This window comes from Puntigrus tetrazona, chromosome 11 (assembly GCF_018831695.1).
Source record: "Puntigrus tetrazona isolate hp1 chromosome 11, ASM1883169v1, whole genome shotgun sequence".
Classification (NCBI taxonomy): domain Eukaryota; kingdom Metazoa; phylum Chordata; class Actinopteri; order Cypriniformes; family Cyprinidae; genus Puntigrus; species Puntigrus tetrazona.
Genome location: NC_056709.1, coordinates 13,795,572 through 13,814,754, shown reverse-complemented (window position 1 = coordinate 13,814,754; position 19,183 = coordinate 13,795,572). Strand labels below are relative to the sequence as shown.

Genomic DNA, 19,183 nt, shown 5'->3' with positions numbered 1-19,183 from the left:
CCAGTGCATTATGAGAAATGATATTTAAAAACACTGCCCTCTTGTGATATGGGAAAATAATGCAGCACAGAAACCGAAAAGTGTTTGGCAAATAAAGAGGCTTTCTTGTTTTGGATGGCTACGCATTGTAAATATCACAAACCTGGATTTAATTTAGTAAAAACCTTTTATTTTTATTTCTTTCTTTCTATTGTTTGCACTGCAAAGAGGTTCAAATCACAAGTCTTACTTTTACGCTTTAAAACGTTAATGCCAGTGTTGTGTCAAAATAATCAGCATGCAGGTTTATTGTAAAATCATAATTTTCCAAAACACTTTGCAGGTATTGAGTTCGCGAGCGTCAATATATACAGCACTATTTCTCCGGAGGATGAAGCACTGGGTATATAATTCCTCTCGGGTAATCAAAAACACATTTCTGGAGAAAATCATTGTTCTGTTCTTCTTTTGGGAGATGAAGCTTATTCAGTGTACTTCTGCCTCGGAAGAAGAAAGCACACTGGATCTAACCATGAAAGAGAGAAGAGGTCAGCTCAGATGAACGGCAACAAAAGAGTCTCTAGTCTGAGAAACAGCTGCTTCAGCAAAGAGGAGACTGAATGGACGAAACGCACCGGTTAGCAAACATGAACGAACGGATGTCGGAAATGATCCTAGTTATTTGTGACATTGTACACGTCCTTGCTAGGAATGAATGAATGATAATGAATAAATTCATGATTTCTGAAATGATTTTAAAAACGTGTCATCTGTGACATTGCGCATGTCCTTACTGTAACCTAGATTTAAATGCGGCATAACGCGAAGCAGTAAAAAATATCATATTGAGATTATGCTAAAATGCACGTGCGTAATGACTTTTTTACTTAATGTGGATTAATGTAACAGTCTATCACACTGCAGAAAAACAAAACAGTCAGTCAGTATTAGTGTGACTAATAATTCTGCATGTATTGTGTCTGAGTGAATAAATGCAGAAAAACAAATACACACTGATTTGTACGAAGTCTGATTTAGCTTGAAGAAATTATATTATATATATATATATATATATATATATATATATATATATATATATATATATTACTGATTAAGCTTGACAAAAATATATTACTATTTTACAGTAATATGTAATTATACATATATTAAATAGTAATAATATATATATATATTAGTATGTAAAATAGTATATATTTATTTATTTATTAAAGTAATATTAAAAATATAATTTTGTAGATATTTCTAACACCACTTTTGAAGCGGCAGAATGAGGGAAAAATATTTTTTGCACATTATTTTATTTTTTATGATTAACATTAAAAGTAAACCTCAAAATCCAAGGAAAATGTGAATAGTGACATAAGCGTCTGTCCATCATCATACGGTTTAAGAACATACATTTTATTTAATAATTAATAATAAAACTCTCCTCGAATGGAAAGCAGCAGCACAGGATTTTGCTGAACAAAATATCTCCTTTTGTTTTCTAAAGAAAAGCAGCGTGCAGCTTCGAAACGACACGACGGTGAGTAAATAATTTTTTCATTTTTCATTTTTGGTTGACCTGTTGTTCGTAAATGATTTTCCCGTGGAAGATGCGGTCACTGACGGGTGGGATGAGTAACCGTTCTTGATGGCGTTGATTTGTAAAATGATCACCGTCACAGCAGGTTTAGCATTACGTGCACACCTGAGCTCTGTTCAGACGGACGAGAGCCGTGTGTGTGTGTGTGTGTGTGTGTGTGTGTGTGTGCAAACGAGAAGAACGCATCGTATGGCTGACCGGAAATGAAACATAGAAAGTGCACTCATTAGACAGAAAACATGATCGTATTCTATAATTGGGACAGAAAAAAGATACAAATATTGTTAACCTAAAACCTCTCTCTCTCTCGACAACTCTGGGAACAGATGCTTGTGGATACTGAGAAACGCACATCTGGTTAAGATGAAATAATTGAAATCAAACACAATTTTGTATTCGCACCACTCAAAATGCACGAGGAAACGTACACGACCCGAGCCGCTAATGCAACGAACGCAGATTCATCTGCTATTATGAGTTTCCCATCGATCAATCAGTCAACGGGGAAAACTACTGATCTTTAGTTGTATGCGTATTCATGTGTTTCGACAGATCTGATTCTGTATGCACATTCAAGTCAAGCCAAAGTGGCTTTTTACTGTCATTTCAACTACATGTAGCTGTGCAGTACATAGTGAAATGAGACGTTTCTCCTGGACCTGGTGCTACATGAAGTCGCATCACTATACAAGACAAAAAAACTCACATACTGAGCTAAGACGGTGTCTTAAAGTGCAAAGTGCGCAGACTAGTGCAAACAGTGCAAAGACAAAATCAGTGCAAGAACACAATATATATGAAGTGCATTTATATCTTCATTCGATTTATACCTGTGCACATCAATTTTTCTCTGCAGAAATATACAAAACACACTCTTCAGACCAATTGTGAGATTCGATTAACTCATGCAAAGAATGTCAGCCATAAATGTGTCCTGAAGGGCATTTACTGCATAATCTTAAATTTTTTTGGATTTAATCAGTAAAAATGCATAAACACGGGGAAACAGCCACTATAATATTCTGATCTTATGATTATAATGTCCATGCAAGAAAGAAGAAAGTAACATGTAGCAAAAAGGTCTATTAACAATTTTGCATAATTGCACTAACTTCTCATGAAAAAAAATAAGTGCTAAAATTGCTGTAAAACTGTAAAAACGAAAAAGCTACATGGCAAAAATCATAAAAGCAAAAATTAATAAAAGGTGCATATCATAACATTACTAAAAGTATGAATTGAAAATATAAAAAAAGTTGGCAAATAATAAAAATGACCTCTCTCTCTCACACACACACGAGGAGAACAGGAGCGCTTAATTGTCGTATGCTGAATTTGATACTTTTCAGATTCTATATTTTATTTATTTGTTTGCTTGTTTGGTTTTTAGTAAATGGTTGCCGTCGAAGGTTGTTTAAATCATTAACAGTAATTGCGCTGCTCGCCTTACCAAACTGATAAAGTGTCTAGCGTCTGTCCTGTTTGCGCACAGAATTAGTTCTGATCTGGCAACCTTCTCCCCCAAGCCTGAGCATTATCATTATTAAGGCAAACAAAGCCTGTGCTTATACTCCAAACACCATCTTAACCTTCGAGAGCGCGCGCTGCATTAGCAAACATCACCGGAGCAGCATGGGATCGAAACCCGAAAAATAAGTTTCAAATAAGTCTCTTATGCTCACCACGGCTACATTTGTTTCAGTTTAATAAGCAGAAAAGGTGCTATTGTGAAATACGGCAATTTAAATGAACTGTCTTCTCAAAATGCAAACTATTCTTGTGATTCGAAACTGCATTTTCAGCATCATTGCTCCAATTATTACTGTGATATGCTGTCTCGGTTATTATTACTGGTGTTCAGTTATTAATAACGGCTCTTATGATTATTAGTTAATCATTCATATTTGTGTGGAAATCAAGATGCATTATATTTTTCAGGTTTGTTCGATGATCAGAAAGTTCAAAATGTCTGTATTTAAAGTGCCCGAGCTAAAACATTAATATAATTAAGCATTATTTCTGTATTATTAAGCAGCATGACTGTTTTCTAACATTGATAATAATACAAAATTAGCATACAATCAGCATCATTAACTCGTTTAAAAGTGTCTCAAGATAGTTATAATGTTACAGAAGTAATAAAAACCACTGTTATTACCGATCACCGAAAATAATTGATAATAACTGAGCAACAAATCAGCATATTAAAATGATATCTGAATCATGCAACACTAAATACAGCAGTAATGATGCAGAAAATGTTGCAGTTTTTTCACAGAAAAAAAAAGTTAAAAATTAATTGATATTGCATTCAAAATATATTTTTGTGTGTTTATTATGCATATTTAAAAACACACATAAGCAGTATATATTTAGAATATAATTACATGTATATATACTTTAATATTATTTTATCACATATAAACATATTTAACATATTTTTCTTAAATATACGCACGTGTTTCTGCTCATATATACATAATAAATATACACACTACACATATAATATGTGAACAAAAATGTTTATTTTAGATGCGACTAATCGTGATGAATTCGTTTGAATGGAATACAGTTCTTTTAAATTGCTAATATTACAGGTTTTACTGTATTTTCGAACAAATGAATGCATCCTAAGCATGCCGTATTGCCAAAAACGTAATTATTTCAATCTTTTTACTGGTAATGACATCTAGCATGCACTATGACACCAGACACGCTACGAAAAGACGGAGCAGGGACGAACATCAAAGCTTTGAAAAACGACACGGACCGCTGGACACCGATGGGAGAGAGACTGCAACGAGAGAGAGAGAGAGAGAGAGAGAGAGAGAGAGAGAGGAAATAATACGGACAGAATTAATGATCTAATAACGATGATTCGGTGGCGCTGCTGTCGGGTCAGGTGAACCTCAGCGAGCAGACGTCGCTCGGAGATTCGGTCGTGACATGAGCTGCCCATTATTTTCCCGGTGGCCTGTGGAGAGAGGTGTCTGGCAACGGCTCCCCATCCTAACCCCTCCAAATGAGAAATGAGTTTAATTTCACAGATGAAGCACCATGTGGTGGGCAGAGACCAAAGCTGTGTTTGGGTTCCAGAGCCGGCGGGGCGAACGCATCCGTTATCAATTAGAACACCCTCTGAAACAATTGAAACGACTGTAATTCCAATTCGAGTATTATGGATTTCGCCCAATGGCATCGTCCGCCCTCTTGACAAAATCGAGCAATCATATTCCGCTCATGTAAAACACTGAGGCTGTTCTTTTAAATCAGGCCTGATGCACGACATGCGGTGTGTGGTTTTTACGTGGCTTACGACTCCAGATAAATCTGAATGTTCCTTCCCCATCCGTGATTCCTAGTAATAAAGGGGAAAAGCTCACGGAGGAAATCGCTGTCTGAAGACCGAGAATGGGTATTGAATATTTATGAGAATAAGAAAATGATCCCGATCCAGTTCTGCTGCTTAGAGTAAAGTTTCGTGGTTGCACAGGATGTGGTGAGATTCTAGATCTATATATATATATATATATATATATATATATATATATATATATATATATATATATATATATATATATATATATATATTATTATTATTTATTTATATATATTTATTCATTTTTTTATTTATTTTTAACCAAGGCCACATTTGTTTAATCAAAATCACAGTAAAAACTGTGAAATAGTGTTACAATTTATTAAAGTTACTTATTTGTTCTTATTTTAATATATATTTTAAAAAAAAATTTCTTTGATGCCCAACTTTCAGCATCATTTCAGTAGTCTTCAGATTGTCACATGATTAATATGCTGATTTGCTGCTCAATTATTATTGATGATCGATTATTAATAATAGTTTTTATTACTTTTGTAACTTTATAAATGTCACTTTTAAACAAGTTAATGCATTCTCAACCTTAATAATCGTTAAATTAATATCAAAACATCGACATATAAATAGTACATGTTCATCACAGACATACATTTTAAAATCACAGGAATAAATTAGAATCTAAAAAAATGTATTATTTTACTGTTCTTACCGCATTGAAAAAACTGATTGGAATTGTAGCACACAAAGAAGTGTTACGCATACACGCATAGCATATTATTTTTCAATAATCCGCATTAAAGTGATTCCGTTAAATAGCTGGTGAGAGAAATTAATTTGTAAAAACAAAAGAAATATCTAGCCCTACCGATTGAACAATAGTAGCTTGTCCTGGCAAGTACCACCAAAGCTGAAATCCTCAGGGGGATGTCTGAGAAATATCACACAGCAAACTGTGAAATATAAGCGTCTCACTTTCTGCAGCAAGACAGAGGTAAAGCGCACTAAACATGGTCGGGTCGGTTTGTATGGGTTCTCGCGTCCAGACGGATAATGACCGTCTTTCTGACAGATAAGTGCATTTCTCCAGCTAAGCTGCAAGCTGAACAGAAAATGAAGAAGTATTCCGACAAAGCACAGCTAGTACAAAAAAAAAAAAAAAAAAAAAGTTACGGTAGCAAGCAAATGACAGCGATCTCCAACGCTACGTGTGAAGATTGCTCTCCGAAATGAAAGTTCTTTTAGAAATGATAAAAAAAAGGAGTTCCCGCTGAAAATCTTTAGTTAAGGGAACAAAATGGTCTTGTTTCGACGGGGTAGAAAACATTAAGTTCCTCTCAGCTCTCAGTTAGGCTTGTCTTATCTACCAGTCTGCGTTTCTATTCTTACTAAAGTCAGAAGGTTTATAGAGTTATCGGGCGTGATGAAACACGTCTGATCCAGAACGGGCAGGTTCTGACCTATGAGGGTGAAACCTCAGCGTGGCACCGGCCGCAAAAGGACGTTACCGTAAAATGGACGTCTTACATTTCGACCAGAATCGAGATTAGACTTCCTTACCAGTGGCATAATGCGGACTTGGACGCAGCGTGATCTTGGGGGATCAGCGCGACGAGCATTAATAGGAAGATTGGAGGAATAGAAATTAAGTACGGCTTAATATAACTGCACGAAATGCAATTACGGTATCGTCAGCCCTTCAGCGCTAAAAAAATGGCCAGTCACTTCAGCCTTGAAAGAGAAATGAAGCCACCCAAGAAAAAAGAATGTAATAAGTCAATTATGACTGAATAATGATCACTGGAGGCAGCAGTCAGGAACTGGATACATTTTACGATGATTAAATATTAAAAGATAAAACCTGACAGGCCACTAGAGAAAGTAAAGAAGCCTGTTTTTGGCTTTGGATTGTGGATCCAGAAAAAATCCACAGTTAACATATCTCGTTTTATTTTTTTATTTTTTTTCAACCCAAATGCTGAATTGAGACTGCGAGGAATCTGGATTGATTTGGCGTAAACTGAAAGAAATTGGCTTCATATCGAAAACCCACTATTGCATAGTAGAATGTAGGTCTTAATAGAAACTACTACAGTTATTAAAGCATAATGTTTTAAGGTACGATCGCAATTATTTGTATGTTTTGATTTTTAAAAGCAACACAGTGGCATAAGAACCTGCACTATTTTGCTGAAAAGTGATAACAGAGAACGGTTGAATACACTTGTATCGTATTGCAAGTTACTTTTAAACAAGTTTTAATATATGCTGTACTTATTTGTCCATGAGTGTTTTTGCAAACTAATAAATGTTTCTGACGTTGCCTTTAGTAATTCTCTGTGTGATTCCAAATTTCAATTTATTTTAAGCTAGCAACGTAGTAAACAATGGTTGAGTCTAATAAAACAACCCAGCAGGTTGGGTCAAACGTTTAAACCAGAGTGCGTTTCATCCAGTTTTAATCAGCTCTGGGTTGCCAAATAAATCTGAAATTGTTGTTTATCGCAGCATTTTTTAAATGCATTTGGCCGTTTGATTGCTACTGCTGCCTGTGTTTATAATCCGTGTGCCGAAGTGATTTTTATTTCTGCGTGTGTTGAAATAATTATTTTTTTTTTTTTACCCAGTAGTACAGTCATTTGTTTTTAAATGAAAACATTTAACTCCAGGGTCAAAGCAGCTGCCGGGTTGCCGAAATGAACCAAATTTGGTTGTTTTTTACCAGAACGCAAGCTTTTGTGTTGGTCTTGCGTTAACAAATCTCTTCATTTCAGGTAAGTCACTGATTTATGGAAACTGCCGTAAAATATGCCATCTTTAACTAACGACAGTAGCTAACTTAAAAGAGAACGATGACCAAAAATGAATACATTTGCACGGATTCCCGCCACAGTACGCCATGCATAGTTGTGTTTGGTTATGAAATGCATTTTGCACAAGATGAGTTTGTTTGCACATACTTGCGGACCGCTTGCGCCATATGGCGACGTCCGAAATGGAATAGGAACTCGCTGATGCATTATGGGATTGCATTTTGCCATGAATATTACTTGGGAGTGCAGCCTGCTCTCTGCGCTGTGGTTTTGGAGAAGACGGCTAGACTATCACCGAGCCAAAAGCAACTAAAAATCGTTCTCCTGACACCAGAATAATGTCATTTAAACGTGTAAATGACTGCCGTTTGCCCAGATGTCTAGAGAACAGCAGCGCTTTCCCCAGATGACCCGACACATCTGTGCTACAGAAAGTGATACATCACATACAAGAGGTGCAGGAAATCCATCAGACGGCCAAAATGGAGCCACTTCATTGGGAACCTGAATCCTACTTGCTCTGAAACGTCAGCTTGTAAAAATATCTTGCATGCAACATACTGTACATGCAAAATGATATCGTCTATATTGGGTTCCCTGAAAGGCTGCTTTACTCTGCATGAAGGTCGATTTATTATAGACTTTTAATTGTTAAAAAACATGGATATCAAATATACTTACGTTTGTGTGAACTTTTCTAAACTTTCAATCCTGCAATGGGTTTCTTTCATTAGGAACCGGGCAATAACAACAAAGCATATACTATGTTCAAAGTTTTGTGAATCATTTTTATCCTCAAACCCATTTCCACGCACGTTTTAGGCCATTGCCGTTCGACCATACGCACCTCCTATTCTCCCGTGAGCAAGCAAATCAGCATTTTGAGTCACGCTCGTTCATGCATACGTTTTGCAGAACAGTGCGGTTAATTTTTAAAATGCCTAACCGAGCTCAGCCAAAAGCCCGCCGACTACGTTCACACATTCATCTAACGATCCTTCCACTAAAATACAGCGCTGATGTAGTAACAGCCGTTCGCTTGCTTCGTTTTATTCATCCTTGTTTGAACTGCAGTTAAAATTCTGCCAAAACAAAGTGCAAGAAACAAGCGTTTACAGAACCTTTAACTTAATGAATGTCGATAGCTAACGAGCGAAGAACAGATGGAGAACGACAAACCTTGCCCACTCAACCTACTCAAACAAAAGATTCAACAGAAAGCTAAATTAAAAGACCATTAAGGCCCGTTTACTCTGAAGACGATCACTAGGGCTGTACGATGAATTGTGTTTTCTCTTAAATTATTACGCACGATCGTAAATTCACCAATCAAAGCTTTTATTTTTTTGGTTTTGCAGAGGTTTACTTCCTCTTCCCAACCTGGCAACCGCGAGCACGCGCTCTTTTTGCATTACAGATTAAGCACTCATGAGCACTTAAGCACACGCAGGTAAGACGGAGTTCTCTGTTGAGATCTAGTCATGTTTTCTTTCACGCGGTTTTAAGCAAAAAAACGAAATCCGACCGAATTTTGTTCACTTTGAATTCCCAGAAGCTGCAGCACATTTCAATGGCCGTCCGCGTGCATTAACCCAGAGCGCCGTCAGGGGTGCATATACGAAGTCTAAAGATAATTCAATGGACCTCCCCTGGGTGTTGCTTTTTAGCGTCCGGGGGGAATAGCCCGAAAGACCATGACGCATTATCAGCCTTCAGACCAAAACGCTTCCATTCACGAGAGAACTGATGAGTCTGGACACGCAGGATCGGAGCGTCTGGGTGAGACAAAGGGATCCACGCGGTCGGGAAAGCGTAATGTGACGGAAATGAATTCTCGAAGCTCGACAGCATTAATATCCTGAAGAAGTAAAAGCTTTAATAAACAAGCAAAAACACAGTTATGAGTCACTTTAGCACACCTACGTCTGACTCTCTGTGATTCAGAGCTATTCAAAACCCGCAGCCGAACGATCAGACCATACGCTGCCTTATCGTCGGCTATTTTTAATGCGACGTCTCACGGCCGCGTTGTGCATAACTTGCGCTTTGGTTTTAAGAAAGCGCCGTGTGGGTGACTTGGTGAAAACGTTGCTTAATCAAAAGGGGTTGAAATGAAACGCGCTGCCGTTTTTTTGGTCCCAATATTTAATGAGCAGAAAAGAGACTGAAGGAAACATTACGGTGACTTTATGAAAGCATGCTGATTTCGCACCGCCGTGTAGGGAAGACCGGGGGCCCATCATCCCATGTTTCAGCAAGTATTACTCAGCATGCGGTTATTTTGAAAGAAATCGACGGCTGTATAAACCAACGCTCTAGAACATCCATAGAGTTACTTTGTTTATGAGAAACACTAACCGTTCCTCCAGGGCACGTTGGATGGAGTGCTGTTTATTAACAGATTTTTTTAATTTGGCGTAATATGCATGCTTAATGCATTTTTAGCTAAATTTGAAACGATCATAAAAAAGTTTTGTGCAAACAAACAGCAAAAAACCCAACAGTTTCGGTTTAAAAACGCATCTAATATTCATTTATGAAATTGCACCATACAGCATGTCCGTGACAACTAGATATCAGCGTATCAAAGTGCTCTCTGGTAGACTGATCTGATGTATCTAAATCCATTATACAGCAGAAACAGCTTTTATAACACGAGGCATTAGAATTTCGATTTAGAGGATGTTACGTGCATTAAATATTAGTCGACTAGATGTTTGGAAACAAAACGGTACGCATTTGCGTAATTGGATGTTTCACAAAAAACCTCAAAAGTTGTTGCTGTTTTCCTCCAAAAAAAAAAAGTCATGGTGACAGAAGACGGAGAGCTCAGAAATGATTAATTTTCAGCAGCAAGAAAACAAGTGTTTTACAGCTTACTGTTTTGTAGAAAGCCACAGTCATATATGATGTGGCATATATTTAATATAATTATATTATTAGAATTACTTTGATTTTTTTCTCAAACAGACAATGGGGGTGTTTCCCAAAAAAACCTGAGATGCAAACAACTATATCACATGGGGAAGTTATCTTTTCACATGAGGAAGAACGATGCTTGCTATTTGCTATTTTGTCATTGTATTCTTCTACTTTATACTGTACAGTGCTTTGATGCAACCTGTGTTGTCAAAAGCGCTATATAAATAAAAATGATTGATTGATTGATTGATTGATTTACCGTTTATTAAAAGAAGACGGCCAAGACATTCGTGGTTTTTTCAGACCCGGGCGGTGCTTCTCCGTGCCTCGGTTGCAGCACAGGTACCGCTCGGTGTCGGAGTGGTACCGCTGCTTGATTCGGATGTGGGTCCGGGGCTGCCTCCAGAGATGCTTGGGCGGTTTGGCCAAACCGGCGCCTTCCCTGCTGAGCGCCGAGCACTCCATCACCGCGCAACTTCAGCCCCGCGTCCGCCGTCCGAAGTCTGGAGTGCTGTGTCGAAGTTCGCCGACGCGGAGAGCTGTTCAGCCTTCGGCGGTGCTGAACCCAAAACAGCGCGAGTTCGCGCGGCCGGAGAAAGAAGCGCTTCGCGCCGTAAACCGGAGGCGAAGTTAGGCTCGCTCAGTCCCTGTCCGCATCGTTCGGCCGGAGCAGACGGAGACGGAGCGAAGTCGAACGCCGTCTGGAGACGCGGGGCAAACGAAAGAGCGGGAGCGTCCTCACGCGCAGCTCGAAGCCGGCTGAAGCGAGTGAGCGCGAGCGAGTGAGAGCGCGAGGCGGATATAAAGAGCGACGCCCAGTGCGCGTTACATCACCAGGTGCTTCGCACACCCACAAAAACTCAACACCGACACAAAGCAGGCTCAAAGCACCTGTTGCTGTTTTCCTCCAAAAAAAGAAGAAGAAACAACCACGAAAAAAAGTCAAGATAAATCTTTAAGAGTGGCAGAAGACGGAGCGCTCAGTATCTCATTTTCAGCAGCAAGAAAACGTGTTTTACAGCTTGCTGTTTTGTAGAAAGCCACAGTTACGTATCATATATGCGTTATTTAATATAATTATGTTATTAGAATTTATTTTATTTTTTTCTCAAACAGTCAATGGGGTAAAAGTATTTGAGGTCATTCTGTAGTAAATCCTTTATTTTATCATCAGGTGTGTTCCATCTAGTCGGATTAATAAAAATATTTGGATATTTATATTTAAAATGACTCCACAGTAGCAGCTAGCCAGTTATCATCAGCTAATACAATGTTTTTAAATAGCCATTATAGTTTTGTAAGTCATAATTATTGATTATATTATTTTCAATGTTAAGCTAAAACCGCGTGTAATCTGAATTTGTTGCAAATGTAAAGCGAATTGCTTGGTAAGACTGCTGGGAGGGTCTCAGGTTTCAAATTTTGTAGTGTTTTAAGAAATTCAAACAATAAATACTGTTTCGTGGCTCTTTAGGCGACAGACTGCTGCAGTGCTTCAGTTTAAGTGGCACTTTTTTTTTAGCATGAAACATACATTAATGAACAAAAAAAGCAGATTCAGCTTCATGATTTGTCAGACCACCTTAGTTATAACAGGGATATTTGCTATTAATTCCACTGATTAATTCCATGGGGCTCTACTTATGCTTTAAATGCATGAAAAACATTGCTTAAACAGATCGTTGAAAGCATTTGTAATAAAAATTACGATTAGTATGATTATTATTAGTATTAGTAGGCCTAATATTTACTAGAAACTAGTAGTATGCTACTAATCAATGAATAGAATGCAGATAAAAATTTAAAAAAATTACATAAACATAAAACGTGAAACATCCTGCCCAGCGCTACGCTGAAGAGAACGGTTTTAAGAAATCAAATTAAAAAAAGTAGTGAAATAAATAAGTTACTAGATTGTAGATGGTATTTATTACATTACGTCTATTACAGAAAAGCATATATTGAAGTTTACTAATAGTGTGACCGCATTTATTTATTTATTATTGCGCTTATATAGCCTTTTAATTATATGTGTTTTAACCTAGTAGGCGTTTTATGGCTTTTAGCTGGACCGTGCCGGTCATTTCTGGTCCACTGCTTCAAGCTGATTTAAAACATCGACTACCAGCTGGTAGGACCGTGATAAACCCGACAGACCTTGATGAATCTGGTTAGAGCTGGCAGACCACCTTCCGGTAACAAATCAGCTGCCATGTTCAGAAAACAAGCTTGACCGTTTTACAAGCTGATATGACATGTTTTTTTTTTCTCCCTCGGCAACAGACCTAATCAGACAAGCTGTGGCTGCACAAAACTTTTATGAGGTGTTCCAGTGCACATTTAGCAACAAAAAAAGTATATATATATGTATAGCATATTATTGTGTTCTTATGGGATGCATTGAGTTCCTGTCTTAGTATTCATGCGATCTCATTCCGAGTCATTGTGCCCTTTTACCAGAACACTACATAGAGTAGAAGCACCCAGGAGTTGTTCCCACCCTCTGCTCAAATCTCCATGACCTTTCTTTCATTCGCTTTCCCAGGTTATTTGAACTAGCGATTAGATACAAAAGAGGAAAAGGTATCAAAAGGTATCCAAAAAGACTGTATCGAGCTCTCTTCATGCCCTGTCATACCTTTTCAGGGACATTCAGCGTTCAGTAAAAACAATAAGCATCACGATTGAGTTGCTCACGTCACGGCACACTCGGTGTTCGTTCCGGAAAGCACTCAGCACGCGACAGCAGCAGTCCGTCTTTGATTTCTAAGGACGCGCTTCAATCAGCAGAGGTCTGTTGAAGAACCGCTACGGCCGCACCGGTTGGGGTCTTGCACAACTGAAGCCGCTCGGCAGAGAACGGTATGGTGCGTAAGATGACTCACTCTGTTTCTTTTTGGGAATCTGCGCAGGCCAGGGCCGATTTATACAGCGCTTCTAGGTCCTTTAACTTCTTGCCGTCCAAAGTGGAGTGCCGGCGGGCCAAAGGTGGAAGCAGGAGCGGCCCTGAGAACCTGCGGCGAACGGCGCTGCTGCTTTTGGGCTGAAGCTCCGTTGGGTTGGGGACAAGAGAGTCCCTTCGTCGCTGAGTAGAAAAAAATAATATGTGCAGGTCAGCACAATGCTGGAATTGAAGTGCAAAAAAACTGTAGCCGGTGTAGACTGGCTGTAAAACAGATATTTCCTGAAACATGATCCCTCAAATCTGATTGGTTGATTGGAATGTTGTTCCAGGATCAACAGAGATGTTTAACCAGGAACATCTTGTACTCGGTGAAATCATCTAAACCGTGCACAGCTGTGGTTCTCCAGAAAGGGAGTTCTAAATTATTATCTATTATCCTTGTAAAACATAGACATTAATTTGTACATTAAGATAAAATGACATACCATATTTTCCATGATTACAGCTCTCACGGTGCGATCACTTCATAACCATCTTGATGAGAACTTTAATGATCCATGAGAGAGCTGCAAAACAAACAAATAAACACTTATGTTCCTCATTAGGTATAAATGTAATACAACTGCATGACATGCACAAAATCACGTTTAACTGAAGCCCAAAGTTTATTTAGTTTTATTCCAATTCTTGCTTTGACTGTACTAAAATACAGCAATGCGTGGGAAATATTTAGGAAACGTGTTAAAATCACCCGATATAGCCAGTTATTCTTATTTGAAATGTGTCTTCCGTGACAGAATATCTGTTTTTGTTTTGCTCTGTGTGGTTTTACGCGTTGACAATTGCCAATAGTATTTCGAAAGCCGTGTAACAAAATCAAAACAGTAGTGTAGCAAAAATAGAAGCCAGAGATCAAATCTTCTTGACTAAAAATCCTTAGGATCCAACTTAAAATCTCTGACCAGAGCTAACGTTATATTAAAACGAGATATAGCAGTTAGTTCTAAAAAAAAAGTTCTCAGTATTAAAGAAAAGCAGCGTCCATTCATAAGAAATATTGTTCATTGGTGCAGATGCTAATATCGTTTATTTTTATCTTAATAATTATCGTGCTTGGCGTGGACGGGCCTTAATGCTTGTCACGTCTCGTTCCTTTTGCGTTCTGGGTCCTCAATCTGGCAACCCGCGTGAGGAGGAGGCGGGAGGAAGTTGAACTTTCTTTGAACTTTCTGTCAGTATCAGCAAGTTTCACCATCGCCACAGTTCCTCAAAATTGTCTTTTACGTAGGACGCGGTTTCACCGACGTTAGCTTCCGGTCTGCGTTTGTTTACAGGTATGTTTAGTGCAGGTATGATTAGAGTAATGAAGCTGGTCTTGTAGCGTTTGTAAGCTCAGAGCTGCTTTGTTGCTCCATTTCTCGACAGAATCTTAATTTGCTTATTTAAAAAAGAAAAACAGGTTTTACAAGTAGAATAAAACAGCTTGCTGAATTTTAAGGCACATCGTCGTCTGTCTCTCACAAAGCAGGTTTGAATGCACCTGACCCATGTTCATTTCCAGCTATTACAAAAACATCTGGTATGTTGCCTGATATTGCAAACCGGTATCGCATTCTTAATTTATTAGCGTTATCGTAAACATGTTGGTTTGCTTTCGTGTTGCAAGTGACTTAAAAGCGATACTTTCAAAAGCTAAGTATACTTAGTCAGTAAATATAGTCATAACCCGCTGAGTGGTGTGAAACTGTCGAAAGGAAGCGTGAAAATCGACGACATGACATCAGTATCGTCCTATTAACGAGAATCAAGGTGTCATCGATCAGTCGTCTGTGAAGAGCACAAACAGGTCCTCAATCAATGCTCCGGTTGAGCTGGTATCAGTTTTTTTCCTCGAATCCGACAAACAGCGGTGACTAATATGGCGAGCAGGACGCCGTAGGACGGGCTTTGTGTGTTAATCGCTTGATGTAAGCTGTGAATCTGTGATAGCTACAATGACTCAGTCTCTGAACTACGGGGGGATCTCTCAAACAGACCCTGCATTATTTAAAGAGCGCCTTTGAGCTGATTAACAACACTGGCTTTTCCCGGCCGGCGACTGAAGAATCTTCATTATTTCACCGTCAGTCACGCTTCGGTCTGCTGTGATCGCTAACGAGTACAGTAGAGCGAACGTAGATCGGTGGCGGTGTGTATCGAGCGCTTGTGTAGACCTCCTGGTCCTCATCTGCCCCAAAATACACCGCGGACAGGGACGGTTTAAAGAGCACGAGACGCTTCGGTGCGTTAACATGCTATAGCCTAATGTTTTATGTGCCATTAGGCTCTGAAGTCATTTTACATGCCATTAGATTCTGACAATAGCATCATTTCGACTTAATAGCAGAAATATAGCCCTGAAATTATTGTGATATCATTACATATTATTATTAGGTCGCATTAAAACTCCTAAAGACATTTGAAAAAGTTTGGAATGAAAAAAAAGAAAGTGTCGTTCAGCAAGGATGAATTTATGTGACGTAAAATGTTATTACAGAACATTGGGATGGCTTGGAAAGTATGTAGAAAAAGAAGACAAAATATGAGAGAGAGAGAGATATATGTATAGGTATATATACTTGGCCTTATTAAACTTTGGTCAAATATTAAAGCACTATAAAATAAACATAGCTTTGGCATGTAATACTTGTTTGAAGTGCAAATATGATTTTGGATTACCATGGTGGAAATTCACTGAATTCTAAACATTGTCCTTTGTTTTTTAGTATGTTCATTTATTGAAAGTAGTGCTTTACTTGCCAAAATTTATATTAATATAAATATATAAATGTTCATATTTTTACAATGCACAGACAAATGTTTACATATATAGAATATAGACATTTCTCTCTCTCTCTCTCTCTCTCTCTCTCTCTCTCTCTCTCTCTCTCTCTCTCTCTCTCTCTCTCTCTCTCTCTCTCTCTCTCTCTCTCTCTCTCTCTCTCTCTCTCTCTCTCTCTCTCTCTCTCTCTCTCTCTCTCTCTCTCTCTCTCTCTCTCTCTCTCTCTCTCTCTCTCTCTCTCTCTCTCTCTCTCTCTCTCTCTCTCTCTCTCTCTCTCTCTCTCTCTCTCTCTCTCTCTCTCTCTCTCTCTCTCTCTCTCTCTCTCTCTCTCTCTCTCTCTCTCTCTCTCTCTCTCTCTCTCTCTCTCTCTCTCTCTCTCTCTCTCTCTCTCTCTCTCTCTCTCTCTCTCTCTCTCTCTCTCTCTCTCTCTCTCTCTCTCTCTCTCTCTCTCTCTCTCTCTCTCTCTCTCTCTCTCTCTCTCTCTCTCTCTCTCTCTCTCTCCTCTCTAAACGGATTTAATCCAATAACTGGCAAAAATAATAATAGATGCAGGCAGGCAGAACATAAACCACGTATGTAACCTTGATGTTCGGACCAACAGAACACAAACACGCAGGACTTAAATACACAAGGTAATTGACTAAATTAACAAGACACGGCTGAAGACAATAATACAATTAACATGAAGGGAAGGTTGGGCACACAGAGCACATGACATGAGACAAAAACAATAACAAAGGAGTCCAGAGACCTGACATATATATATATATATATATATATATATATATATATATATATATATATATATATATATATATATATATATATATATATATATATATATATATATATATATATATATATATATATATATATATATATATATATATATATATATATATATATATATATACATATACATATATATATATATATATATATATATATATATATATATATAAATATTTATTTGCAGTTATTTTCCTGCATGGCACATTAATGACAATATATACCGACAATAAGTAAAATCTTTTTACAATATTATTAGTTTTAAATATATCAATCTATAATCAAAGTAATCTATAGTATTTCTTTTGTTTTTCCGCAATTAAATAGGATTGTTAAACTAATTCCTAAAATATTTAAAAATAAAGACCAATCTTTAATAAAATACAGAATGGTGATGCAATACAGAAGAGCGCAAATACTAACCATATGCAAAAAAAGCCTCTTACACTTCTTTACAATTTTCTGTTTTGTGAAAATCGGCACGATACAGCTGATGATTCTCACCCCAGTGATTATTCAGTGATAGATCCTCTTTTCTTACACCTCTAGAAATAGCGTCATTTTATTTTTGCTAGTTTAGTTTGAATGCGATACTGCTTTTACAGATCACCCACATACAGTACAGACACTAAAGCACTAAACACAGAATAACAAAAATTAATAAGCCTTTAAGAGGTTTATGATTGTCGTCAGATGATGCTCTTATACACACACACACACACACACACACACACACACACACACATATATATATATATATATATAACGGGTAAAATAAGTACTGAACGTGTCACCATTTTTCTCAGAAAACTGACATTTTCACAAGGTGTCAGTAACAACCTAAGTAATCCATACATACAAAGACAACAATGCAAATAACTTTGGAAATGAAGGTATGCAAAACAAAATGAAATGACAAGTATTGAATACATGAAAAAAGCCTGGAAAGCCAAGACCCTCGCAGAAATATATCAGTAATCAGAAAGGAATCCTACACCATGTCGGTGGATATTAAACATTAGCTGTTCAGTCCCAACACCAGGATGATGAAAGATCCTGGATGTTTCAGCAAGACAGCGATCCCAAACACAGCCAAGGAAACTCCCAACTGGCTGGAAATGGAATGTTTCCAAGCTGTAGTCAAAAGCTAAAAGATAACAGAGCGAAAGAAAACTTTAAAAAATGCATTTTCTGAAGAAGCATGCAATTGTAGCTCGGCTTTGTGTTTCGTTTCCAATTCCAGCGTGCATTTCTGTACGAAGCATCAGTTTAACATAGAAAAGCTAAGTTATGAAAGGCGGGATGAGGCCAAAAGTGTGAAATTTGACTTCGTCAGCACACACTGTTTGTGTTAACATGGCAACATGCACATCCTGCGGTATTTAAGACTATATTCACATATGTGACGTGATGGTACATTGGCTTGTTCATTAAGGATAGTACATGGTATGATTTACTGTTGCCTTAACATGAGCAGAATATACTGGTCAACACATACAAAAGAAAGCATGCTTTCCATTTCTTTTCCAATTTCTTTTGGCCCCATCCGTCATCCGTTCTGTATAGGACCGAAGTAGCGAAAGCATTTGATATCAACTGTTTTAGAATCTAAAATGATAAAGACTGAAGGTAAAGCCCAAACAACTCAACATCTGACAAACTGAACGTAAAGAGACATGAAACTTTTTTGCATTTTATACAAATTAGACAGAACGTGTGCATATTTTAATGTGGATTAAAACTATTTCCAAACTATCAACTTTGCCTTAGAACGCCTTTCACGGTAGTAACAATGCGATCGATAACATAATTTTCGCATTTTGAGCATTCATCCACGATTTGCATTACTGTGCATGGTTGCTCCTTGAATAATAACGTAATTCAAGATCATCTCATTTGTTAAACCTTGCTTCTTTCACTACGTTTAGGCCTGTGTTACCACAAAATGTTGTCAAAAAAACTCTTTAAAGCATAGTGAGGCGGACTACAGCATAAAACGTTGGTGGGTGGCAAC

The 19,183-nt window shown here is 37.8% G+C and overlaps 1 protein-coding gene across 2 annotated transcripts in view; it reads right to left on the bottom strand.

Annotated features, from left to right (window-relative positions):
* Positions 1 to 19,183, bottom strand: part of pde4cb (phosphodiesterase 4C, cAMP-specific b) — a 53,029-nt gene that overhangs the window by 30,113 nt on the left and 3,733 nt on the right. Inside the window, exons 2-3 of one of the 2 annotated variants that reach the window (XM_043252086.1) lie at positions 14,045 to 14,125; positions 13,540 to 13,739 (exon numbers count right to left, since the gene is read on the bottom strand). In XM_043252086.1, coding sequence (XP_043108021.1) covers positions 13,540 to 13,739; positions 14,045 to 14,056 — 212 coding nt within the window. In that variant the 5' untranslated portion in view covers positions 14,057 to 14,125. Of the gene's footprint in view, positions 1 to 10,913; positions 11,461 to 13,539; positions 13,740 to 14,044; positions 14,126 to 19,183 lie in introns of those variants that run through there. The other variant, XM_043252087.1, reaches the window with a different exon arrangement.